Here is a 27,394-nt window from a genome sequence, read left to right as displayed (position 1 = left end):
CACCTAAAGGAGCTACCATTGGGATTGATCAATGGGCTCATGGTACAAAACAGAGAAAGAAGTGTCCCCCCTACTAGACCTTTAAAGACTTATTTCCCCAATTTTGTTCCATATTAAACATGAGTTAAAGGAATGCTGTATCAGCCTATTTACAATGCAGATCGTTTTAAGGCTCTTAACTATTTTAACATTTGCTGTTAAATATCTCAGACAAGGTGTTTCAGCTCTAGAGATTGTTGAAAAATTTGGGATCGGGGGAGGAGGATCCATGGAAAATACTGACAAAAACAAAGCTTTTCCACATAACATTGACTTTTAAAGGAAAACCTGAAAACCGAAGACTTTCAGTCAGAAACTGAAAGCTCCCTTTGAGAAAATTGAAAAGAAGATATTTCATTTTGGATCATGTTGACCAGATCAAAAAAATTCAGGCTGAGGAAATGACTTATTTCAGGACAGTTCAAAATTAAAATTGGTCTACTTTCACTGATATGGCACTTCATGTTCACGTGCCTCATGCCCCTATTCTCCCCTAGGGGCCAGGTTCCTTGGCTGGACTACTCTCCCATGATAAACCACAGCCTCCTCTCTTGCTGACCCATCACAGTGCAGCAAGAGAATCACATGACTGTGGTGCATCATGGGAGATGTAGTCCATCTGGGGAGACCAGCCCACAGAGCAGAAGGAACGTATGAAACAACTCAACTACAACTTGAAGTTCCAAGGATGTGTTTTAATGTCAAACCAAGTTGAAATGAAGTGTTTCAATCCAGAAGTCTTAAAATGTTTTGTTTCAATCAAAAATCTCAAAACAAAATGTTTTGACAATTCCAAATTGCAAGAGTCTGTTTTCAGCCAAAAGTTTTTGGCTGAAAATTTTCATCAAAAATATCTTTCAATAGAAAATGAAGTTTCTGTATAAATGAAATTTTCCAAAATTTTTGGAGGAATGCTAAAAGTGAAATATTTTGTTTTGGATGAGTTTGACCTAAATTTAATATTTCAGTTTGTTGAGCTGACCCAAAATATTTTTTTTTATTAAACTGTATCTTTCAATGCTGTCACATTGTCCTCTGGGAGTTTTAGTTCACGTGCCTCATGCCCCCAGAGTCTCCTGTGGGCCGGGATCCCTGGCTGGACTACATCTCCCATGGTCCAATGCAGTATACCTCTGACTGATGCACTTGGTGCCTCATGGAAAGCACATGACTGCAGGCACATCATGGGAAGTGTAGTCCAGCCAGGCAGCTTCTTGCCCATAGAAAAGAAAGGAGGCGTGAGGCAGTTCAACTTCCAGCCAGGCAGCTTCTTGCCCATAGAAAAGAAAGGAGGCGTGAGGCAGTTCAACAGACAGAAATGAAACGTTTCAGTTGGGGGAATATCTACATATTTTGTTTCACTCAAAAATGCCACACAACAATCTGCCATCAAAATGTGGTGGAACTTTTCAGTCCATGTAAAATTTCAATATCTCAACTTTTCATCCACATTTGGGATGAAAATAAATATTGAAATATCCGAAATTCCCATGGGACACTCCAGACAATAGCAGTGGAGATGCATGGAGCTGACATCTGCTCATATAAATCACTCATTCCAAGTATGGATCCCAGTATGCACAAACCTGAGGAATAAAACAGGATGTTAGCCCCTTGGTCCCAAAGTCATTACCCCTTCTTGTTTCTTATGCTCAGTGGGAGCAGGTCTTAATTTAAATTGTAGGAGATGAAGGAACTGCAATTCATCTTCCAAATTTTCTCAAGCTGGGAACATCAAGACATTTGATTAATCCCAAAAGAGATTTCAGCTCACAAGTACCTTTCTCTTGTGCATGCTAGTTAGGTGACTCCTGAAAACAACTGCAGAAGGAAATTGTGCCATAATCCCAGCCACTGCCAGGTTTGACATCTATAGATGGAAAATATTATATAAGAGCAAGTATTATTATTAAGTTATTCCTGTTACCCCTCCTCTTTTATTTGTGATGGGAGGACATGTACTGCAGTCTGAAAGAATGACAACCCAAGAGTATTGGTGATCCTCTGTTGATGAGGGGACCTCAGATTTAGTGATGAGAGAACCTCAAAAGGTCCCAAAAGTCAGTTTGGTTCTAATAAGCTTTCAAAGGATGGATATTTCCAAACTTTCCCCAAGCTATCTGATCCTCCTGGAGCCACAAAACAATGGTAAACATCCCACAAGAATAGCCCAAAAGGACCAGACTGAGAAATATTTTAATCATTTTCCTCAAACCTTCAGAAAGGTTCCATATATGCATTTTTGGAAAAGGGGCAGAGCAGTTCATATTTTAGCCAAACTGGCTCACTCATCTTTTATCATTTCTCTGTCCATGGTGCTGATTTGTTTTTAACCAACTTAATTGGAATTAAAATGCCAATAGTTTGAAACATACAGAATAAAATTAATGCCCATAGAGCTGGAATTCTCTGTTCCCCCCCCACACACACACACTTCAAATCTGAGAACTCTAGAAATGTTAAGGCTAACCTCAGCTTTCATTTTTGGCTAATATAAAACTTTAACTATTTCCGTGAGTGAAAATGTCTTCAGTTATGGCTGATGATGTGACAGGATGAACTACCTTTTTTAAAAAAAAAATCCCAAATTATTCCTGGTTCCTTCACACTCCCAACTGAAATGCAGCTACTTCTGGGGTGGAAGATAACAGCTGTGAGAAATCCTATGTATTTACCTGTTAGTACAGGAAGTCAAGAATGTTCCCACCTGGAGCTGGAGGAAGATGTTAAATTGGCACAAACCTGAGTTAATTCCACTAGAACTGGGATTAACAGAGCTAGCCCTCATGGGGTGTTATGGGATCTTTAAAGACCATGAATGTCCCAGGTTTCAATTGTATATCTCATCTGAAAGACAGCACTATGGCCATTGTCTCAGTATTCCCTCTGAGAGAAGACCAGCATCAACCATATCTTGATCCTGCAGTGCATTAATTTCCTTTGGAGGTCTCCTTTCTCAACAGTAACCTGGCTCAGTCCTGTTTAACTTGTGAGATCTGACAAGATCACAGCACAAGGAGGGACAGCTACATAACTTCGACAACTGTTTGTTTCTTCTAATTCATTCATGTATTTATTCTTCTTTAAAGAAAGAAAAAAAGTTTAAAACCCAGCCGTAACCATACTAAAAAGCGTATCCTCTTTCTGTTTGTTTTTATTGGGCAAGAAGCCAGGAGTATCTTACCTGCCTGCTTTAGTGATGATCATCTCTGTCCCAATGTCATGGAATCTTTTCCAGAGGTCAGCACACTGCAGCTCTACCTGGATCTCCTCCATGGATGATGAAGGAGGAGGTTGGGGACCTGAGCCACCAGATGTGAGGTCAGAGTGGGAGCCAAATGAGCAGGATGTTCTCTCAGTCAACACTTCTGTGTCTGACCCAATACTCTGCTCTGAATCTGAAAAGTAAATACATCACATAAGATATTTCAGTTCCGCTGCACCAGTGGGGGAAGGAAGGAAAAGAACTAACAGTGACAACCTCTGGAGAGTGGTGCAATGGGCTTTTATTATACGTTATTATAGTTTGTTCTGATTTATGAACTGATTTCTGGATCTGTGTTTCCAACATGACATCTAACATTTTAGTAAAGTTTTAGAAACAGCTGAATAAAATTGCCCACAACATAAAATATAAAACATCATCATGATGCTGAGAATGAAACACAATGTATAGATTAAAAATAGAAAGGAAACAAAATAATTCAACCCACAGTTAAATGGGCTCACTGGAAAACTACGTCTCATTTAATTGCACATCATCCCACACTACTATTGCTGAGTTAGCTATTTTAAAACAAAGTACTTTTTTCCTTTTAATACCCTTGTCATCAAAAATAATGAAGGGTTTTTTGTTTTTGCTTTTTGGCAGCGTCACTTTGGAAATGTATTTTATTTGTTCCTATACATAGACGGTGATTTATATAGGACCGTGGTGCCCACGCTCCACCAATATTCAGGAACGTGGGCCCAGCTCCCCGAGTGTTGTGGCTTATATTTTCAGAGCCATCCCATCAATAGGATGAACTGGGGTAACTGTCCTGGGCTCTGCACTTCAGGGGGACACAGGGTCCAGAGCAGTCTGGAGGTTAGCGGGGGGCCTTGTGCCAGCAGCAGCTCTGTCCCACCTCTTCCCACCCCTGCTCTGCCCCTGCCCCATCCCCACTCCACTCCTTCCCCCAATCCCCCACCCTGCCTCTTCCTGCTCCTGTTCCTCTCCCACCTGTACCCCATTCCACCCCTTCCCTCAAGCCCCCACCCTGCCTCTTTCTGGTTTCCGCATCCTCCCCTGACTAATGCCTGGAGCCGACAGGGCAGAGCGGAACAGAGCGGGCTGGGGCTGGGTCACTCAATGCTGCCGGCACCAGGCCTCTTGCTAAATCCCCAGGCCGCCCTGGGCCCCGCATCCTCTGAAGTGCAGGGACCTGCAAAGCACGGGGCTCGGGAGGGTTGCCCCAGTCCGTTCTATGGATAGGATAGCTCTGCTTGGACCTGTTCTAGGCACCTCCAAAAATTATACAAACCTGGCATCCATGCTCTTATAATATAATTTTTGGAACAATGACGTTTTCTGGGAAAACAGCCATGCAGCTTTTGGTGAGGAAAATGCTATAGGCTACCAAAGGACAAGGAGGAAGGATGGTAAACATGTGGAATCAGTTACTGGGGGAAGCAATTGAAGCAAATGGTATAAAGGATTTTAAAAGACCCCTAGATCTCTTTGTGGAGAAGGAAGGGAGTAAAGGGGGCTAGATAGAAAGGAAGAGAGTTGGGAATGAGATCAACCAAAAGAAAAGCTGGCATGCTGAGTCAGATGACTATACTGAAAATATCTTTTGTACTAACAAGCAAATGCACAATAATCAGTATAGTACTAGTCTACTGGGGTAAATTAAAGTTATGTTTAATAGCGGTGATTCCTTGCGCCAGCATTCATACCATCTTTACATCGAAGAAAATTCATAACATTTTAATATTAGAGATTGCCTTACAAGTTGGTTTTATGGGAAATTACTTACTAATATTAAAATTAAATAACCAAATGCAATTGATAAATAACATACATGTACACAGAGACTTTCAGAAAAAAGGAATCTAAGGAGCTTTGCAAATTTAAATAAATTGATATACAAACTACATCCAAGGGTGACCCCAGCAACCACTAAAATGCAGCCATGTCCATGAGAGAATAAGACAACTGTTTAACGGAGTACAGGAATATTACATACTGTTTAAGACAGGAAATACTGCCCATAGGAGACATATAGGGAGGGCTAGCACCAGGGCTTGCATCTGTTCCATTGCAAAAAGTGCAATGTAATCTTTAATAATCACAAGTGGTCAGAGTCTCAGATTTACACTTTATCTGAAAGACATACCAGCAGCAGCAGAGTACATCTGAAGGCAAAAAGCACTGGTTCAGTAAAGACTCAGAGAGAAAAGTGTCACCTACTGAACCACCAACACCGCTTCCTGAAGCACATAAGGGTTCTTGGAAAACTCCTACTGTAATGACATGGGCACAAACTGCTTAGTTCATATTATCTGATGAATTTACAGAATAAGGTGTCATTCACAAATCTTTTGCTTCTGTAACAATCCTGCATGAATCTGGCACTCAACCTCACTCTGAACAATTTTCAGTATGAGTCATCCCTGTGATTTCTCACTGGACAATCTCTGGCTTTAAGCAGATGCCTGGAGTCAACAGCATATCAGTGAATTGACTGGAACTGTGTGCTACTGAGATCTACAGATCTTGGGCCTGATCCTCCTCTCTCCCATTTTACACTGATGTAACTCCAGTAGAATTACTCCAGTTTGACAATGATGTAAGTGAAAAAAGAATCAGATCCTTTTATTATAATTCACCATCCAGATGCAAACTGTTAGTCCATGAGGCCTCCAGCAATGGCCAATATCTTATATGTCAATATCTGACCAACTGTGCAAAGTGACCCGTGGAAAAACCAAATTCTTCCTTACTCCTATGACTATCCCATTTTTGTGCCCTGAAGCATGATCTGTGATTACTGCTATATTAGACTTCAGAACAGCAAATGCTATTGTTCAGAAAATTACCCTTTTGTTTTGTTTTTCGATTTGGGAGATGGGTGAGGAGGTCTCACTGGCATTGCCAATTCTTTGTTCTGTAATCATTGGGACTAACTTGGCATTTTCCTTCATTTTTGCTGAGCCAAGTCCTCCAATCTGGAGTCAACCTTAAAAAAAAGATTGATTCTGTGAAGCTCTGAACACCTCCTTTGAGATCCAAAGTTCATTCCACTCCTAATGAATTCAAAATGAGTTGTGGGCATTCAGCACCTCAGAGTTAGCTCCACTGATTGATTTCCTACTCTGCATCCTGCAGTACTCCAAAACCATAGCATTGTATCTTTGATATGCACTGGGGAACTGAGGATCAGGGATTTTGCTGTCCCTAAGTGAGTCTGAAAATGTCATAATACATTAAGGGGAATGGCCAACTTGCCCTGCTCTTTTTAGTTTTAGGTCCTAACAGAAAGAACCTGCTGCCTCCAGTCCTGTGGGTTATTCTTTGCCCAGACCAATGGCTGGCAATAGCATAGATCATTTTGGCCCATCTACTTGTTTGTAATGGAATATAGCAGCAACACAGCCTGAGTCACTTCTGACACTTTGATCTTCTGGGCTTGGTTCTCTTCTCTTTGAATTCAACAGTTTTACTTCTGGTTTACACTGGTGTAACTGTGGGGAAAATGAAGCCCTGGGATTCTGGCTATGGAGGGAGTGGTTCCTGACGCAGAGACGTTTGTGGACATACTCAATGGTGAGCAATGGCAGGCACCAGTTACTGCTGCTGAGATATTAACAAACAGGCTTCCAGGTGAGAGAAGCTTCATATGGCTTCTTCTATCTCCCACAAGGAAAGACCCCGTCAGAGTCCCCTGGAAGAACTGCTTCATACAAAACTCCAAGTGCCTAATCTGAGATCCAGGGAAGATGCAGGACACACAGGCAAGTGACTCCCTGTGAAAGATGGGAGTGACTGGTACCATATGAAGGCTGGCTACCTGCTGTCATACACAGCACTGATGGACTGGGAGGTGGGAATTCATACTATTTGCTAAGTACATTTGGTTCTTAGTGGTTACAGACCTACTAGGTGGAGTTTCTCCTCCTTCCAGGGCAGGATATAGTCCCTCAGAAAGGACACATCAAAGCTGAGCTCTTCCATTGCTGACATTAGTAAGGGTGGGGATGGAGACAATCGAGGATTCTAATCCTTTCATACTGTATCCTTAGCCCTCTCACTTAGGGTGAGCTCAGTTCAGATCTGCCCTCCTTGTTTCTAACAGCCACCATGGACATGCACCAGCTGACTTTATGGACTTTTCTCCTTGAACTCCCTCCAGTCAAACATCTACCTCCAGTATGCCCCTTCCCAAAATCCCATAGATTCTCTATAGCTCCTGTTGACTGGAACAACTTCCTGTACCCCTGTGTTGTTGACTCTCCCGCCTTGTCCAATCTCTTCTAAAAACAACCCTTTTCTCTCTGGCCTGTACCTCATACAGTCTCTTTCCCTCTGCTGTTCTCTGTTGTTTAACTCATCCGTGATATATGTAGTGATGTACCTGGAAGGAAATGTTGACATTCTGTTCTCTGTGCAGAGAAGTCCCTGCCTACCACAGGAACATGCTGTCCCTTCAGTCAGACGGGGCAATTCTCTCTCTCCAGAGAGGTTAGAGAAGGAAAGGAGAATAAAAAGCCCACAGCCTGCTACCTCTCATCACAAAGAGCCTGTAGAACCAGTGAGCTGATCCCATTTCAGATGATAGAGGCTGTCTCTGACCTGTGTAAGAAGAGCTGGTGCCGTTTGTGAGGAACTTCTTGCAACAATATTGACAGTTAGGTTCAGAAGGTACCCTGGGCTTTTTTTATATGCATAATAAACATCCCTAGACCTGTATTAATGACCTTCTGTCTATTGAGCGTGGTGTTTATAACAAGTTCTCCTCTTTCTGTTACCCTATTGTATGGATTTTTACTGTAGTGAAAGGCCCTGACCATCACACTGACCACATATCCAGCAGTCTGCTAGCATTGGCCCAGAAGGAAAAGGGAACTCCTGGAATGGTTAACAGTGCCCGTGCCTATCAGCAACACCATGAAGTCACTTTGTGAGCCCTCAGGGATGTTGGTGCTTGGGAAGGTCGGCTGGGACTGGGGGACAAGAGGAAAGTATTGTGGTTTGTTTGATGTTATGACTGATATTTTGTTAACTTTACCGATAATCCCCTTTTAGATCTCCTTTTCCTCTTCCAGTCAAATAAATTGAACCTCCTCATGGCTTTCACCGTGGCTTTCACCATATATGCTATTTTTTGTCTACGGGTTCCACAGAGCTTTGTGTACACTACTGTGAACTGAAACTGTTCTCGGAGGCAGTGTGAACACTTCCCAAAAATGCTACTGAGAACCACCATAACCTGTTGCCAATGAACTGACTATACAACGAGAAAAGATTACTACCATCCCAACCACAGAACTCATCTCATTTCAAAGGCAAGCCTCTCCTAGTGGACCAACAGTGTTACATGGACATGAAATGGAGGTTTATGGAGGGATATACCTACTGTAACAAACCACTTTTAATGGGGTATTAAATCTGACATTGTCCCTACTGTTTACTTAAAAAAATTAAAGTCTATGTATCTGCCTTCTGAAACAGCAACCCAATATCTCCTATCCATTTTCCACTATGCACAAGCCCAATGTCTTCCCCACCCAGGGGCAGCTCTAGGTATTTTGCCGCCCCAAGCACGGCAGGCAGCCTGCCTTCGGCGGCTTACCTGCGGGAGGTCCCTGGTCCCACGGATTCAGTGGCAACCCTGCAGGAGGTCCGAAGAAGCCACGGGACCAGTGGACCCTCCACAGGCATGCCGCCAAAGGCAACCTGCCTGCCGCCCTTGCAGCGACCGGCAGAGTGCCCCCAGCGGCTTGCCGCCCCAGGCAAGCGCTTGGCATGCTGGTGCCTGGAGCCGCCCCTGTCTCCACCCAGAGCTAAATTCCGCCCCAGTTTCACTGTGCAACTCAATTGATATTCCAATCCCTTGTGTAGGTGTAAACAAGAGCAGAATTTGGTCCCCTCTCTCCACAGCCCAACAGCACAATGCCACCATCTGCATTATGTAGTGCACAACACGGCAGCATCCCCAGCCTGCTTTCTGCAGCATAGCCACATATCCCCACTTGCCCTGGAGTCCCACTTTATACAACACAACAGTCTACCATTTTCAAGTGCTTTCTATAACCCAGTTACCCAATGTCCACCACACAACCTACTTTTTCATAACAGCCAACTTGTGACCACACAGCAACCCAGTGCTGAAGATGAAGCCACATCAGAGCTATGAAAGGTGCTGACTTTTTTCACTAATTTTACATATCGTTTTTCAGCAGGGCTTTATTTGTACTTGGAATACAATGGAAATATTGTGCCTTATATTCATGCATTAAGAAAAAGGACCCGTGGTCATATAAGGTAAATCTTGCATTCAAATACTGCAACTCGTGCAATCAAAAAATGCATTACTCTGACGTACCCAAGCATAAACAAAGGAATAGCATGTAGGAGTAGGGGAGATGATTTTACCTCTGTACGTGGCATTGGTGAGACCAGTTCTGGAATACTGTGTCCAGTACTAATGTCCACATTTTAAAAAGAATGTTGGAAAAAATTGGAGAGAGGGTAGAAAGAGTCACAAAAATGGTTCATGGGCTGGAGAAAATGTCATACAGTGAGAGACTTACAGAGCTGAGTCTGTTTGGCTTATTGAAAAGAAGATTGAGAGGTGACTTGATTACAGAGTGTAAGTACCTTCAGGGGCAGAAAATACAGTGAACTAAAGGGCTCTTTCATCTGGCGGGAAAAAAGGCATACAAGACCCAAGGGCTGGCAGCAGAAACCAGATAAATATGAATAAGAAATTATGCATACATTTTAACAGTGAGAGTGATTAACAATTGGAACAAACTCCAAATGGATGTGGTAGATTTTCCATCTCTTGATGTTTTCAAATGAAGACTGGATGCCTTTCTGGAAGATATGCTTTAGCCACGACACAAGTTACTTGGCTCAATAAAGGAGCAAGTGGGTGACGTGTAATGGATTATGATATACAGGGGGTCAGACTGGATGATCTAATGGCCCCTGCTGGATTTTAAATTATGAATCTATAAATCTTTGTTTTGGGAGCTGCACTTCTGTAACTGAGGGCAGAACTGGTCCACAATGACTGTCTTCAGATCTCCTAATGGGTTCTCCTATTGGTCACTTATTTTGAAGGCATTACTAATTATATGAGGCTTTAAAAATGCCTTACTGTAAAGTACCAAGATACTAAACTACACAATATTAAAAATAAAGAGGAAAAACCTTACATGTGTATTATGCCACTTGTCCAGGAACACTTTACAACTCTTAACACGCTCTCTCTCTCTGTCTCTCTGTTTGTGTATGTATATATACATAGTGTGGATCCCTTCCCACTCCACTGCAATGCAGGTTTCTCTGGGCCAGAATGTGGCAGCTGTTAGGTTTTATTTATTTATTTGCACAGCTTATTTCTGTTTGCAAGCTTTGTGAACATTTTGTGCAACAGGTGGCCATTACTCTCCTTAAAGTACATTTGCTAACAATGAGAATCCATGCTCTAAATAGATCACGCAAAACACATGTAGACAGGGCAAACTTGGGCGAGGTCACATATAGTTATACAGTGTCCCTTGTGGTAGAGACAGAACACAGCTGAAATGAATATAAAAGGAATTCCTTATTCAGGCTGTTAAATACAGACAGACTCTGTGGTTCTCTCACTTTCATATTGACTAATGTCAGCACAGGGGGCCTCCATAAAGTCAATCACATGTAACAGACACATAAAAGATACACCTCTACCCTGATATAACGCTGTCCTCGGGAGTCAAAATATCTTACCGCATTATAGGTGAAACCGCATTATATCAAACTTGCTTTGATCGGCCAGAGTGCACAGCCCCGCCCCCCCCCAGAGCACTGCTTTACTGCAGTATATCCGAATTCGTGTTATATCGGGTCGCGTTATATTGGGCTAGAGGTGTACCATGTTATTGGGGCCATAAGTACAAAAGGTCACACACCTAGGAAGGCTAAGTACCTGGAGGATATAGCAACCATATAGTGGTAGCTCAACCACATAGACCATTCCCTAAGTATCCTTCATAGCAGCCAAATGCCACATGCTAAACATAAAATACAACTGGATGATAATTCTACAGCAGTCTGTCATGGTGTACCAGAGTGTCTTACCAGAAAAACTATTTCTCACTCATTCATTCTAATGCATTAACTGTGCTCTCTCAAACCTGAGGTACATTATAAAAAAAGTGCAGTACCAATTGTAATACATTCATTATTATAAATATGCATTACACTAGTACCTACAGGCCCCAGACAATATTGGGCCTATTGTGCTAGCCACTTTAAAGACACACAGGCTCTGGTTTTTATTTACTAATGCCCCTTTACACATTCTGGCAGCAGAAAGGGGCCTCAAAATCAGTTCCTTCCACTTTAAGACCCTTTATACAGCCAGAGCAGAATAAAGGAGCTTCAACATAAACGAGAATTAGGTCCATAGTGACAGACTTTACAAGCTAAATAGAGCAGACAGACAAAAAGTGGGAGAAAGGTAAGTATTATTATCATCCCATTTTACAGATGGGGACTGAGGCACAGGCACATTAAATGGCTTGCCCAAAGTCACCCATGAAATTTATGACAGAGTCAGGATTTCAATCCAGAGCTCATGAGCCTTGGTCTAGTGCCATAACCACAAGGATATCCATTTTCTCTTCAGTATGTTTTGGAAGTGTGCTTAATGAGGGTTATACCCATCAGTAGGGATACTGAAATGCTCTAAAACTCATTGCTATGTTAATCAATAATAGAAAAAGAAGACCAAAAATATGCCCTAGAATGTTTGACAAATGGAGTGTTACATAGAGACATCTCAGAAATATTAATAAGAGAATCTAAAAGTGAAAATGCAAAAAGTAAACAACAGTCACTCCAGTTCAAAATGTGGGTCTCACATCCACTGGACTGCATATTGCCAGGCTCCATTACTTCCTCCTTGGTTTATTCCACACAAGACTCAATAAAGGAACATGGGTCCCAGAGAGGTAAAAAATATGTGCCTGATTCACCGGTACACTACATCTGTTTGGCACTGCTTCAGAAATGCAAAGTTGTTGTACATCTATCTTAACCCCCCAGTTGAACTGGATTTACTACTCCTCTGAATTGGTAGAGCAGTGCAAAGCAGATGGAGTTTACCAGCGTATTTGGCCGTATATGTTTGTCTCAAAAAGCTAACTCTTGCTTCATCCAGGAATATGAGTATATATTCACAGTCTAAAACTTTAAAGTGGCTCTTTATCTCCTAATCAGTCCTCTTCTTCAATAGCGTTGAGGTCCCAACTAGCAGTGTGGAGGTAAAGGAAGCTTTTACATTTTGAAGATTACAGTTTAGGGCCAGATTTTCAAGAGAGCTTAGCTCCCATTTAGAGCTGCTCTGGTTCAGAATGGGAACTGCTGAATGCTGAGCTCTTCTGAAAATGTAGCCATTGGAATCTTCCTTGCAAAGCACATTACATATGTGTGAAGCAGGGGACCAGGACTGTTGTATGCGATGTTTCAGAACAGGATATATTTGCAGGGTTTAGTCCCATAAACCAGTCAATCTGGATCTTACCCAAGATTATCTGTCACAGTCAAGAAATTCAGCCATTCCATCAATCTGATATTTAACAAGAGCCTATTATATCAACACTATTATCTCTGGATTTATGTATCTTGCTCTCTTTTACGGTCTCCTTTATCTGCATATCCTGGTACTTCACAACTGCCCCCAGTATTAGATTGCAGGGAAACTAATCCTGGTGAATTAAAAAATTTCAATCCTTCCAGCTGCTAAGCACCTTCAACTTCCACTGAAGAAAATGGGGCTGAGGATATTCAATATCTGAATAGACTGTACCACTAGTGAGCAAAGTGCAACTAAACTTCTAGAATGGAAGAAGTAGGAGAATCTTGAAAGTCACTGAGACATATTCTCAGCTAGTGTAAATTGGCATTGATCCACTGGCTCTTAAGGACAAGAAATGACAAAATTGGCTGATAAAGACACTTCAAATGTCTGAGGTTTAAAAAGCCTGTACCTGAAATGGAAAAGAAGGTAGGAACCAGATAAGAATATGATAAATCAATTAACACTGCACAAAAAAAAGAAAAGAGCAACATCCACCACCAAATGCAGAACAAAAGAGAGGCTATGGGTCTTTACAAATATAAAAAGTACTAGGAGAAAGTGGCCCATAAAAAAAGATGAGGAGGGTATGAAATTAGTGGCCTCTTTAACCTGACCAAGATACTCAGCTGTACAGACAACAAAGAATTTGTTCTACCAACATCCAAGAGTCTATGTAAAATTAAAGAGTGGAAACACACTTGAAAGGTAAGGAAAACTAAAAAGAAGACCAGGTAGTGGATACATCATACGGTGTAGCTCATATATAGAATGATTATACTTATAGATAAAATCACACAACAAATATTTACAGATTGGTCTGAACCAAAATTGTGGATCTCAAAAACTGCAAAGTGTGCAGTTTTAAACCAGATCCAAGCTTTATGGTTGACCCTTTCTAATCACAGCCTCTGTGGCAGTTTGTTTCTGGATTCTTCAGCTTGCACTTATCTCTATCAGCAAAAGCAAAAATTGGTGAAGAAAGGAAAAACAATAATCTCACTGTCACAAACTGCCCATAGGAATAATGCTAGAAATGTATGATACTCGCCCTGAGATTAAAATTCTTGAGATTAGCCATAGCCAAACTGAACCTACTGTCCATCAAACAAATTATTTCAACTCAGACAAATCAAAGATTGTCATTTTAAATGTTTATGAATCCCAATTCACAGAAATGTGGTGGTTTATAAACGCCAGACAAGGGGCATTACATATGTCTCCCTATACCATCACTTTTTGCTGTGGCTATGACCCAGAAGTATTAGGGAGCCAGTCACTATAATAAGGAATGTCTAATCATTTCTTGAGTCCTGCTAAGCTCTTGGCCTCAAAGACCAGTGAGCTCCACAATGTAATTACACAATGGGGAAAAGAAGTATTTCCTTTTTTCAGTTTCAAAGCTGTTTAAATGTTCCTTTTAGTTCAATTGAATGTCCTCTTGTTCTTGTATTCTTAGAATACATTAATATAAGCACCTGTTCCCTTCTCAGTCTTCTTCATTATTTTAGATACCTCTACCATATCCATTTTATATGGGATAAACTCACTAATCTGAATAAAACCTGGCTTGAAATTTTCCATTTTAATTATTTTCTGGGAAAAAAATAAAGTTTCCACAAAAATCAAAAGTTTGGGTGAGAAATTCCCCCTCCCCATTCAATTTTTTGTCAGGAAAGCTGAAATTAAATATTTTGTTTTGGGTTGATTCAACCTGAATTGGAATATTTTGTTTTGATGAACTGACCCAAAACTTTCAGTTTCAAATAAGTTCAGCAAAATATTAAACTGCATTGCCCTATCAGCACACTGCCTTATGGGAATTGTAGTTTGGACTCCTATTTGTCCCTATGCACTTGGATCCCATAATGCAGTGCTACCTTCTGACTAAGCTGCATGGTGCATCATGGGAGATATAGTCTGGCCAGGGAGCCTGGGCCAGGCTCCTGAACTACAACTCCTATGAGGCAATGTGCCACGACAAGAAAACGCAGTTTAACAACTGGTAACAAACAATTCAGGTCAGTTCAACAAACCAAAACAAAATGTTTCAATTTCAGAATGTCAAAATATTTCATTTCTCTCAAAATTGCAATGTTTATTTTGGCATTTCTGAACTGATTTTTTTATTTCCATTCTGTGAAAAATTTCAAAATTTCAACTTTTCATCCTGATTTGGGATGCAAACATGTTGAAATGTCAGACTTTCCCATGGGATGGAAATTCTGAATTTCTCTCACATCTAGTTCCAGTCCTTTTAGTCTCTCTTCAGATGGAAGCTATCCATTTCTCTAATCATTTTTATCATCTGCCTCTGACCCCCTTTCATTTTAAAAAAAATTGGATTCCTGGAACTGTACTCAACATTCAAGAAAAGTGTGTACCATTGATATATATAATGGAATTATATTTTCATTAGCATTTTCTATTCCATTTCCTTAAGCAATTTAACTTTTTGTTTGTTTTTTAACCTCTTTTTTGCGCACTGAGCAGATGCTTTTATTGAACTGTCTATAACCATCCTCAGGTATTTTTTCCTGAGTGGCAAAGGTATTGCTTTCTTCAGCCACTTGTATAGATTAATGCCTTGTATCTAAACTGGATCATTTGTAGTACTAGTGTCTGGACATGTAATAAGGTATCTATGGTTGAATGAGACAGCTCACCAGAAAAATCTGTATGAAATGGAGATTTCCTTTTTAACTTCTAGTCCCAAGGACCACACAAAACTTTTTTTGAAACAAAGCCTGCATTACTGTGTGAGACAGAACAGTGTCACAAGCTAAAGGGGATATTAATGAATATAAATCAGAAGCTAGGAATTGTAAAAAATCGATAAAGGAAGCAAAAGGATAAAAGGAAAAACATATGTCCAGTATCATTAAGGACAATAAAAGAGTTTTTAAAAGTATATTAAGAAAATAAAAAGAAACCTAACATGGCACTGGTCCATTACTAGATGGAAATGGTGGAATTATCAATAATAAAGCAGAAAAGGCAGATGTGTTCAATAAATATTTCTGTTTTATATCTGGGGAAAAGCCAGATGATGTAGTCATATTATATGATAATGATGATACTCTTTACATTTCAATAGTAACTCATAAGGCTGTGAAACAGCAGCTAATAAAGTTTAAAAGTTTTATATCAGCATGTCTGGATAACTTACATCCAAGAGTTCTAAAAGAGTTGATTGAGGTTGCTGGATCATTAATGCTGATTTTCAATAGGTCTTGGAACACTGGAGAAGTTCCAGAAGACAAGAAGAAAGCTAATGTTCTACCAATATTAAAAAAAGAGTGAACAGGATGACCTGGATAAAAATAAGCCTGTGAGATTGACATTGATCCAAGGCAGAAAATGAAGTGGTTCACACAGGACTCATTTAATAAAGAATTAAAGGAGGTTAATGTAATTAATGTTAATCAACAGGAGGTTATGGAAAACAGATCCTGTCAATCTAACTTGGTATCATTATTTTATGAAATTACAAGTTTGATTGAAAAACATAATAGTGTTGATGTAATAGACAGATTTCTATAAGGCATTTGATTAGGTAAAGCACAAAATTTGATTAAAACACTAGAAAGATATCAAATTACCAAGGCACACATAACATGGATTAAAAGATGGCTAACTGATAGGTCTCAACATGTAATTATAAATGGAGAATCACCATCAAATGGGTGGAGCAGAGAGAGAGAAGGGAGAAGAGAATACTGGCAGCCTACACTGATTGTGAGTTTGTCTTAATTTGTTTTGTTTGAATTAACCAAACACTGCCCTGGAAGAAGGACCTGAAAGACTCTGGGTGTGGCAGAGAGTTGTTCCTGGGAAAGTTAGGAGTGTGGGGGCAAGTGCCGGGCCCTGGCACTGAGTGGAAACTGAGGCAGTGGCTAATCTGAAGCCAGACCAGGTAAGGCAGCTCTCCTACAGGGTGTAGGAAGCCAAGCCCCCTTACTACCTTGAGCTGACTACCTTCATTCATGGTGCAGGAAGGGAAACAGGCTCTGTAGAGCCACTACGTTCCCCTTTAAGTGGGTGGAGAAGTAGGAAAAGGTGGCTTCTTGGCTTCATCCCTGCTCCCTACATGCCAGGCAGCGTAGCTGAGTCAGAACCTGACAGACATATGCTGCACTGAGTCTATACCTATTTATTCCCTCCCCTGAGCAGCAAGGAGCCAGCAAGGAGTGCTCGACTTAGTATGTCACGACCTACCTCCTGGGTTACTCCAGGGACAGCACAACAACACATTACCTTATGCTCAGAGCAGTTTGTTAACTCACACTAGCCTATAGTAGGAACTGTCCTTCTCTAGTTAGGCCTGGAGAGAGGGAAGCTGGAATATTGTGTTAAGCTGGGGCACTTCAGTAGCCGAAAGATGTAGAAGAAACCTGGAAGGAGTTCAGACTAGAGGAAAAAATTCTTAAAGAGCTAGACAGATTGATTTATGGGAAAAGATTTTAGAACTATATATGTATAGTGATGCACAGGTGCACAAGATAACCATATATAGATATTTAAAGAGCATAAGCACTAAAGAGGGAAGCTAAGGCCAAGACTTTTTAAAAAAATGTGTGCTTAAAGGTAGGCTCCTAAATGCTTATATAAACAATGAAATAAGTGATCTGATTTTCCAAAGTTCTAAGCACCCAGAGCCCCTATAGATTTCAATAGAGTAACACCATCATACAGCTGATGTAACAGGCTGGTGAACCAGTCTTAGCGAGCATTTTCTTTTTCTTTAACAGAAAACCTCATTGCTGCACGGATGGTTATTTGTGGCTTGGCTTTCTCTCTCTTGCATTACAAGCTATTTTCGGTTCAAGTTTCCAAAGCAGCATCCTTACACAGTGTGCCAGTCACGATCCCAGACAGCCGTACACCCACATGCAATCACGCATAGATTCCATCAGGCAGATCCTCAGCTGGTGTCATTCTGTTGATTTTGACTGACCTACCCTGACTCACACGAGCTGAAGATTTGGCCCATAGATAAATGCACATACAGTTGTCCCCTATCTATATACATTACTAGTCAAACAGGAGGAGCACCCACATTCATATGCACGTTTTCAAACATCCTTGCAGTCACAAGCTGAACCAAATGCACCTGCAAGCTTCATTCATGTTTACAGACTCACACATTCCAATCACAAGCACTGAAGATGTCCCTAAGCCCTTTCCCTTCATTGAAAGAAATCTTTGTTCTTGTCCTGACGTTCAGAGTCACACACAGAGAAATCCATTCAAACACCTATGTTCTATCCAGCCTTTAGGTCAGTGTAACTTACATCGCTCAGGGGGGTGACTTACTCACACCCCTGAGCAACATAACTTATACCAACCTATTTGTACATAGTCAATCAATCTGGCAGTGTTAAAGTTATGAAGGTGGCACATTATTAAGGACCTAATCCCATAGCTGTTGAAGTCAATGTATTACATGCTATTGACTTACGGGGGCGGGGGGGGAGCGGCTGGCGTAGCCACTTTTAGGATCCAAGCTATTTTCTATAGACATGCACAGCTGTCCATTTTCAAACATTCAGAACTAGGTGATCTCACAACTCATTTTTTTAAACTTTGAAAAGCACATGCTGCACATGGAGAACTGGAATCATGACAGACTTCGAGGTTCCAGTTTAGCTGTTTTTGTACCATCTTCACCCCACCGAAAAAGTCATTTTATTTATGACAATGGGAAAAGTACTTTTGTTCCATTCTATCATAACTCAAAGACATAATACTGTTCAAACATTTCAAAAACATTCCTTTTGGGATAGAGACCAAGCATGACAATTTTCAGATAAAAAGGTAAACACGTAGGAATCATATGAGTATCTCAAAACATGGTTATAACAGGAACTCTATTTCAGTCTTAACTATAGCAAAGTGCCCACTTATTCCATGATTTCTTGCCACAGACACTACTGAGGAATCTCCCTTGCCATGAGCTTCTGCTTTAGTATCTAAGTTTTAAGTTGCAAAAAAACCCTTCAGAACGTGAACTGAGAAAACCAATGTAATGTTGACTTCCTGAGACTACAGACAGCCTGAAACATTAGTTCTGAGAGAAATGAACTGCCCCACTTATCTCAGTGGGGAGTTAACTCTGCAATCTAAAGATGACAATTTCAGTGGCAACATAGTTAACCATTTCACTGTTAATCATTTTAGCAGGCACAGATCTTATATTTATTCCACGATCCCTAAATGTATTCCATACTTTCCTATGTGCCAAACCCCACATTTTGCCTCTACTCAGCTGCCAAAACCTACTGCTTACCTACTGACAAATTCTATGATTCATAGATTCCAAGGCCAGGAGGGACCGCTGTGATAATCTGGTCTGACCTCCTGTATAACACAGGCCACAGAATTCCCCAAAATAATTCCTAGACCAGATCTTTTAGAAAAATATCAAAACTTGATTTAATAATTGTCAGTGGTGGAGAATCCACCACAATCCTTAGTAAATTGTTCCAATGGTTAATTACTCTCACTGTTAAAAATTTACAACTTATTTCTACAACAATGCAGTTATGTGTCATCAGTACAAAAATCTGTGGCATAAGAAAACTGAAAATATAAGAAAGCGTAAAATAAATGGAATGTAATATCAAAATAATTCTCGCCGTGGTTACTTCACTCACAGAATTATTTGTTTTTATATTTAAATCAATAAAAAGCTCCGCTTTTTAATTTAAGGGAAGGTGCCACAAAAATTTCCTGTTTGCCAAAGAAATCAGGAAGCCATGTCACAGAGTTTAGATCTAGCTTGCTGCAAAGTACAATGAATTGACTATGGGTCTGATCCTGAGCCCACGGACAGAAAGATTCCCATTGAGATCAATGGATTTTGGATCAGGTCACGTAACAGGCACTACCTGTGCCAGTGATGATTTAGTACAGGAAACATACAATTTGTGGATACACAGATGTTCCACCTCATCCATCCCAGACACTGCAACAGATTAATCTTTCTAGACAATCAGAATGCCTGACAAAACAGCATGAAGGCAAAATACAGTCAAGTATTGGTGCATATCCCAGGGTTGTTGTGTGGATTGGGGCCAAAGGCCAAGTGCACCAATAGCCAGCTAAGGCACCCCTTACTGGCATTTGGATTAAATTAAGGAGACATGCTCAATTTAATAGTGATTAATTTAGCTCTTGAAACTGGATATTTGGATCTCTTCTTCCACTTCCAATCCTCCATTATCCCAGCTACCCTGTCAACTACAATTTGTAGCTCAAAAGCCATTTCAGTCCTTCCTTTCTAATAGTGTAAAGTGGTCAGAGGTCTGTACTGAGCCAACAGAAAAGCGGCCAGCCCTCACTTCACAGTGCTCAAAAAACAGGTTCAAAATGTCAGTGCTCCTCTTTTCTCCCTGTCTTTCCACTTTCCCTCTGACCACCCTCCTGCTACCCTTCCATTTCCTCTTGTACAATCAGTCAGTGAAAAGCATCCCAGCCATTTCTGTAGGGCGGCTGAGCCCCACAGCCAGACTGCAGGGGGAACGCAGTAATTTCCCTTCGAAGTTCCATCGTGAACTTCCACAGTGATGCTTCAAAGGGAATCTGTTACCCCCCCTTCCCAGCCCCATCTGCAGAGCTCAGCGGGGTCTGAGAAGCAGCTGGATTGCTTTTCAGGGAAGCTTATTGTGCAAGACTGGTGGTGTGGGGGAGAGACAAAGGGAAGGAAGGGAAGAGAAGGGAGGAAAACAAGAAGAAAGCAGAGGTTAAGTAAAGGTGCAGACGGGCTGGGAGAGGAAGGAGCTAGAGATGTGTGAAGGGTTTACAGGCATGGGCTTCTTTTACTCCTAAAGGCTGTAATATTCACTCAGAAGACAGTCCCTTTAGCAAGAGCTATGTGTACTCTGTGGCCCAAAGGAACCAAATTCTACTGAAACAGCCCCATAACTTTCACTCTAACAATAATCCATCCCACTGCCATGCACTATCCTCCATTCCCATCTCACCACCACCATTCAAAGCTATGGCATTTCATTGAAAATACTCATTAATATGAAATACGTTGATAAACAGATTTTTTAAATGAAGATTAATCTCTGGGATTTACATAGTAATATGGGGGCTCTCAATCTGTAATGTATTACCCATACAGCACCCCGCTGAAGTAAGACAGTGCTATTACCCCAGGACACTGCTAGTATCCCCATTTGGCAGATGAGGATTTGGGGCAGTGAGAGCCTAAGGCCCAGATCTACAGAGATACTTAGGTGCCTAAAACCCAGATTTAGGCACCATTGTGAGCCACAAAAATCATTGCTTAGCTGCCACTAAGCCTTGTAGGAGCCTAAACTCACTTGTCACCCAAATTTTTGCTGTAAAATCCCCTAGATGCCTACGTTTCTGCCTCTGGGAATGCCCACAGCTGCCTCAGGCAGGCTCCGGATGCCTAGCTCACACCTAAACCCCAGCACAATCCACAATACGGAAGAAGGCGGGCACTTATTTCATTTGGAAAGCCTGATCCAGCAGGCATGCTCAGAGCATGCCCAACAACTCCACACAAAACAGCTGAGGGAGTAGATGGTCTCCCTTCCAACCTTTAGCCCAGTGCTTATGCTACTATGTGGGAAACTGCTTCAACTCCCACCCGCCTGTGAGAAGGGATTTGAACAGGAGTTCCCCACCTCTCACATGAGTGCCCCAACCGCTGGGCTATAGAGCCAAACTCACTCTAGCTCACTTAATATTTAATTATTTATTTAAAGTGGAACAGATTCAACAGGAGAGTGAGAAAGACCCACAGAATATCCCTGAGTCCAGTGGTTAGGGCTTGTCTTCACTAGAGATTTTTTACCTCAAGTAAACTGATTGCCAATTTATTCAAAGTAGTTAACACCACTGCAAAGGCCAAGACACTAGGAATCAGCCTAGAGCAAGGGTAGGCAACAGGCGGACCGCAGGCCAAATCCAGAACACCAGATGTTTTTGAACGGACTGTGAAATCTTTTTATTTACTTATTATTATCATTATTGTTCTTTTTTAAATTATTTTCTCTGGAGTCAGGAGCTTGACTATACCTTGGCCAAAAAGTAACTGATGACCCCTGGCCTAGAGTAACCTACAAACACTTGTAGCCTTGAACAAACGGGTCTCAACTTTTCAGACTTGCCTTTGCAAAAACGTTGGCTACTCTGAGGTCAGAAATTGAAGTGAAGCACATATGTGAGCAAAAGAGTTACATGGTCAACGCACCATGCAGCGCTCGACTACTGCAAGTGACAACATGCAATGCACCCCCCACCTTCCTGCCCCACACACCATACCACTGCGTTGCTCAGCACAGTAAAGTGCCATGCAGGGCTCCCCTCCCCTACAGACAAAAAGTAGCACAGCACTCCACTTCCCCCATGGGGCAACATGTTGTAAAGCATTCCCCTCCTCCAAGAAGGAATATAACATAGCTCTCATCCCTGGGAAAACAAAGCATTTCCCTCCTCCACAGAACATGGTGCACTGTGCTCCTCCTCTCCATACAGGATCATGTTGCTCCCATTGTGCCATGCACCTAAACACATTATATTACATTATACTGCCAGCTGAACATAGAAAAAGGAGAATGTGTGCCAGGCAATGTCATGAGGCAGCTGCTCCTGCCATTTAGCTACAGGGTTGTTTTGTTTGTAGTTTTTTCAGCCTCCTCTCTCTCCGTGACACTTCTACAAATCAGAATTCTAAACCATTATGAACCAAAATGGCATTAGGAGCTATTGTACGCTCACCCACAAAGGTGAAAGTGCCACTGATCTTTGCCTGGGGGAGTAGGGGAGAAAAGAGCTTTTGCCACCATTTCCTTATTCTCCCTCACACAACGGCCTAGCATAAAAGGGGTGCCAGTACCGAGGAGAGTATATGGATGGCTTGTGCCTAATGTCCCATGGTCACAGATCACCCCAAGAGGGGAGAGGCAAGGCTATGGTCCACTTTTTATCCACACTACCCTGTAGAACTTCATGGGTATACCCGTGGGAGCCGGCTGCATCACCTTCCTAAGGGAAGGTGGAGTTTGTGCATTCCCCATGTATGCCAGGAAGCTCAGGAAGAGATTAGACCTCTTGAGATAAATCACTCCTGGACCTCCTCTCAGGTAATGTGATTACACACTGCCCCCATGGAGGGCCTGTTGCAGATTGTCACAAACTGGCCCGTGAGGAGTTGTGAGAAAATATTGCCAGGCTGGGAGTCAATATGTTGAAACTCATCTCAGAACTAAAATACTCCTGCCTGGCTTTGACATAACTCATACAAGACTCTTCACTCACTGGACTTTTACTGGACCAGATCTTTAGATGGTATATATTGGCTCAGATCAATTGAGCTATTCTGATTGAACCGGAAGTATGCAATCAGGCAGCACCAGAGACAACAACAACAAAAAAATCAAGTACAGTACAATACTGTGTTAAATGTAAACTACTAAAATAAATAAAGGGAAAGCAGCATTTCTCTTCTGCATAGTAAAGTTTCAAAGCTGTATTAAGTCAATGTTCAGTTGTAAACTTTTGAAAGAACCACCACAACGTTTTGTTCAGAATTACAAACATTTCAGAGCTATGAACAACCTCCATTCCTAAGGCAGTTTCTAACTCTGAGGTTATTTTGAATTGAAGCTAGATGACTTATCCTTAATAAAATCACTTCTAAGTTACAAAGAGTGATAAGAACCATCAGCAATAATAGATGTGGAAAAAACAACAAATCATAGCTGGGTTAAGTGCAATAGTACCACCAACCCAAAGTACAAAACTCATGGATCAGACCCTAGAAAATCATGTGATTGCCCTGAAAAATCCTGATTTTTTTAAAAAAGATTTAATCACTTTTTTGTCTGCCTGCTAATTTATTAATTCCTCCTGCTCATCCCCAATGTGTGGGTAACAACTGCAGTGATGCCAGCTCCCACACACTTACAGTGAGTATGGCAAGTTTGACCCCTGCTGCAGGAGCTCTAACTAGAGGATCTGCCTGGGATCAGGGTGCCATCAGGCTAGACTCAGAACAAACACCCAATGAGAGACCTGCCCTGAAGAGATGACACTGTAGTGCAAGGCACAGTGTGGTCAGTCTGTGATGTGGGACCTAGAATTGAGACTCATCTCAAATAGGGGCCACCAAACATCCATTCAATGTGAACAGCTGGTAATCCCTGCTGAGCTGGGCAGGATTCAGAGTGACACTTATTTGTAATAGACTCTGTAGCTGATAAGCAATGCCCTGTGGCATCCAGTCCCCATAAATGCTAATGACCCTCTAGAAAAGGAGACTTACTTTCTGTAAATAAATTGATTAAATCAAGTTCTGACCTTTTGGAGCTTTCACGGGTGTGGGCTTCCATGCTCTGGATGTAATATAGACAACATCTCCCATACAGAGCTCACAGTCTCAAACACTCTATATCTGCCACTCCCTATTATTAAAGGGACAGCTCCCATTAACCAAATACAAAGAATAAAAATGCAACAGTAAAACAATAAGCACATCATCCAAATTTTACCTCTAAATACAATGTTTTACAATGTAAAATGATTCTAACAATTACTGCAGGATCCCTACACTAATCTGTATACATATCTTTAGATCCACAGCCTAGACCTCCTCAGCTATAGGAATACCTTGTGAGTAGGGGCAGTAGGTGGAAAGCAGGCTGCTACCCTCTGTGCAGACCAGCCAATGCAGGGAAACACAACACACACGTTGCAGTGGGTTAGACAAGTATCTGTGAGACAACAATGGAATACTGGGCATCAAGGTTTTTGGTTTCTATTCCTGGGTCTGGGAATAGATTGTGGTCCAGTAGTTACAGGCAACATAGCCAAATGTACCAATATTCCTATTTAGATTATCTTTTAGGACTGAACCAGGAATTTCTGGATGAATCTCTACTGTTTAACCTAGAGAATGAGCTCATGTAGCATTCCCACAGTAACAGACTTTAAAACCTGCCTATGTGGACTACCTGCTCTAGGGTGACACAGAGCCCTTGTTAGTGGGTTACACAAGCACGTAATCTGATGGCTGTTTTGAAAGACTGTGTGGCAAGGTAGATGACTCAGCTCTGTTATGTTATAGCCCTGAGTTCTCTTCCTAGCTCTACTTGATGTAACTTTCTACAAACTACTAATTATCTTATCTATGAAATATGTGACTCAGTGATACGCTGGGGTATGAGGCCATGGCCCATAATAAGGGCTCGTGAAAGGCACAGAAATGTTAATACCAGCCAGTGGATCTCAGGCGTGCTGTGTGTGTAATTCAGTACATCATCCACTACACTAGAGAGCAATGTATCTTAAACATGACACGGAGCTGCAGGTTTCCACATCATCATGACACTAGCTGCACAGGGTCCAAATTTGGGTGAATTGGCAATACTCACGTTTGACAACTGCAATGTCCTCTTCTCTGACCTCAAGAAATGCATTCTTGCCCTGCTCCTATCCATTCAAACACTGCTCCAAAGATAAGCTTCCTATCTTGTCACTTTGACCATGTCACCCCTTTTTTTGCCTCCCATCATGACATCAAACAAAAACTACTTGTCTTCTCTTTGAAGTCCCTTCCCAACTACCATTTCTCAATATGCTAATGAGAAGTCAGCTCCCACCTCCATTTGGCTAATGATGCCACTCTTCATCATCCACTTGTTAAATTTTGTAACTAGAACTCTCATTCCATCCCTCATGCATGGGAGAAGTTCCCCCATAAGCTTCCGTGAAGCAACCTCATTATCCACACTCAAAACTCTCCTTTGCTGTGATGTCTACAAACAACTAGATAACTGCTAGGCTGCTGGTGTGCTGTGACTGCAGCCTATCATGCTGACCAGAATCATCTCAAAGCTTGTCTACATGGGGAAATTTACCAGCATAATTATACCCCTATAGTTATACCTATATAACTCCCCATGTAGACACTCTTATTCCACACTGAGTGCCTTTTTTCAATTTAGCTTATACCATTTTGAAATAATAACAATTGCAAATAAAGAGCTGTACTTCATGTAAAGTTGTAAAAGTCATTTCACTTTGTACTAAGTGACAATGTGCAATGATCACAGATTATACTTTAATGCACAAACACAAGGGGGCAGAGCTGAGATGGGGCTTGCAAACCTTTACTCTGCATTTCTTGACTTTTGCACTTGATTTCCTTCCAAAACTCGTGTACATGCATCCGACGAAGTGGGTATTCGCCCACAAAAGCTCATGCTCCAAAATGTCTGTTAGTCTATAAGGTGCCACAGGACTCTTTGCTGCTTTTACAGATCCAGACTAACATGGGTGTACCTCTGATACTTTCCAACACTCGATTTATGATTTTTTTCATTAAATAAGACAATTTATTTAAACACATATTAATAACTATCTAGTTGCCCCCATTGACACTGAAGTTAACAGACCCCCAGGATTCCCTTAGTGGGTCCCCCATTACTTCTGCACATAGCAGACCAAGCACAGCCAAGGCCTGAGCCCTGATTATGAACTTAACAATAACTCAAAACACAGAAGCATTCATGCTGAGAACATTAATGCTGTCTCATCCATCAACACCAACCTACAAATGCACACATGCAGAATTGCAAATACCAAACAGGCCTTTTCCAGAGGGACCTTGTATGACTGTTTCAATCTCACAGCAACAGTGGCATAGTGCCCATCTGCACAGGAACTAGTGTGTATGTACCACCATATGTAAAGGAAGCTTACTTTAATGCTGCTTTGAGCCACTGGAGCAGTGCAATGCAGCTTCCACGGGGCTGAGGTTCTAGTCCGCTATTTTCAAGGGTTTATTACATCTCTTTGGCAGTGTCACTGCTAGTTCATTTTTTATTTCCTTCACAAACCTCAGATTGTCCATAGACTCCTGGTGACTTACTGCATGTGTCTTCCTTATGTTTACCTGTGTGCTCATACATACTACACAGACTTTTGTTTCGAAGGTGTGAGGAAGCGCTTCAATGTAAAACCCCAGAAATATGAAAAATGTGAGGCACGAAACACAGTGCAACCCATAATCATACACATCAGTCAAAAGATCAGCAAAGTTTGCCATTGACCAGGAATGAACAGGGCTTTCATACTTTATAAAGCTGAATGGTCTAATTGGTAGCACAGGAATCAAGAAAGCAGAAATCATGTGTTATTATCCTTGTTCCATGACTCACTTGTAGTTAGAACTGGTCAAAAAATCCAGTATTATTTCCACACACAAAAATTCAACCCAAACAATTGTGTGCAAAAATGTTCACAGAAAATTTGAAATAAAATTGTCTTATTCAGCCAGCTAGAGTTATTTCTTACCTATTAATATATTGTAGAAATAGCTAGTGATTTGAGGGATTTGGGCAGGGGCTAAGTATGCACAAATGCAAAGATACACATATACATTGTCTTCCATGGTATCTGTAAGTTACAGTGCTCTCAAACAAGTGCGAGTAGAACTTCCCAGTGCCCCACTGCATCATGCTAAGACTGGCCTGAATGGA

At 41.4% G+C, this 27,394-nt stretch overlaps 1 protein-coding gene across 1 annotated transcript in view; it reads right to left on the bottom strand.

Moving 5' to 3' along the window:
* Positions 1 to 27,394, bottom strand: part of TBX15 (T-box transcription factor 15) — a 141,944-nt gene that overhangs the window by 52,857 nt on the left and 61,693 nt on the right. The window contains exon 2 of the mRNA XM_050921356.1: positions 3,224 to 3,437. Within this exon, the coding sequence (XP_050777313.1) occupies positions 3,224 to 3,437 (214 nt within the window). The remainder of the gene's footprint in view (positions 1 to 3,223; positions 3,438 to 27,394) is intronic.

The sequence above is a fragment of the Gopherus flavomarginatus genome, chromosome 1 (assembly GCF_025201925.1).
Source record: "Gopherus flavomarginatus isolate rGopFla2 chromosome 1, rGopFla2.mat.asm, whole genome shotgun sequence".
NCBI lineage: Eukaryota > Metazoa > Chordata > Testudines > Testudinidae > Gopherus > Gopherus flavomarginatus.
The sequence above is the reverse complement of the archived record's forward strand: the minus strand, read 5'-3'. Positions and strand labels throughout refer to the sequence as shown.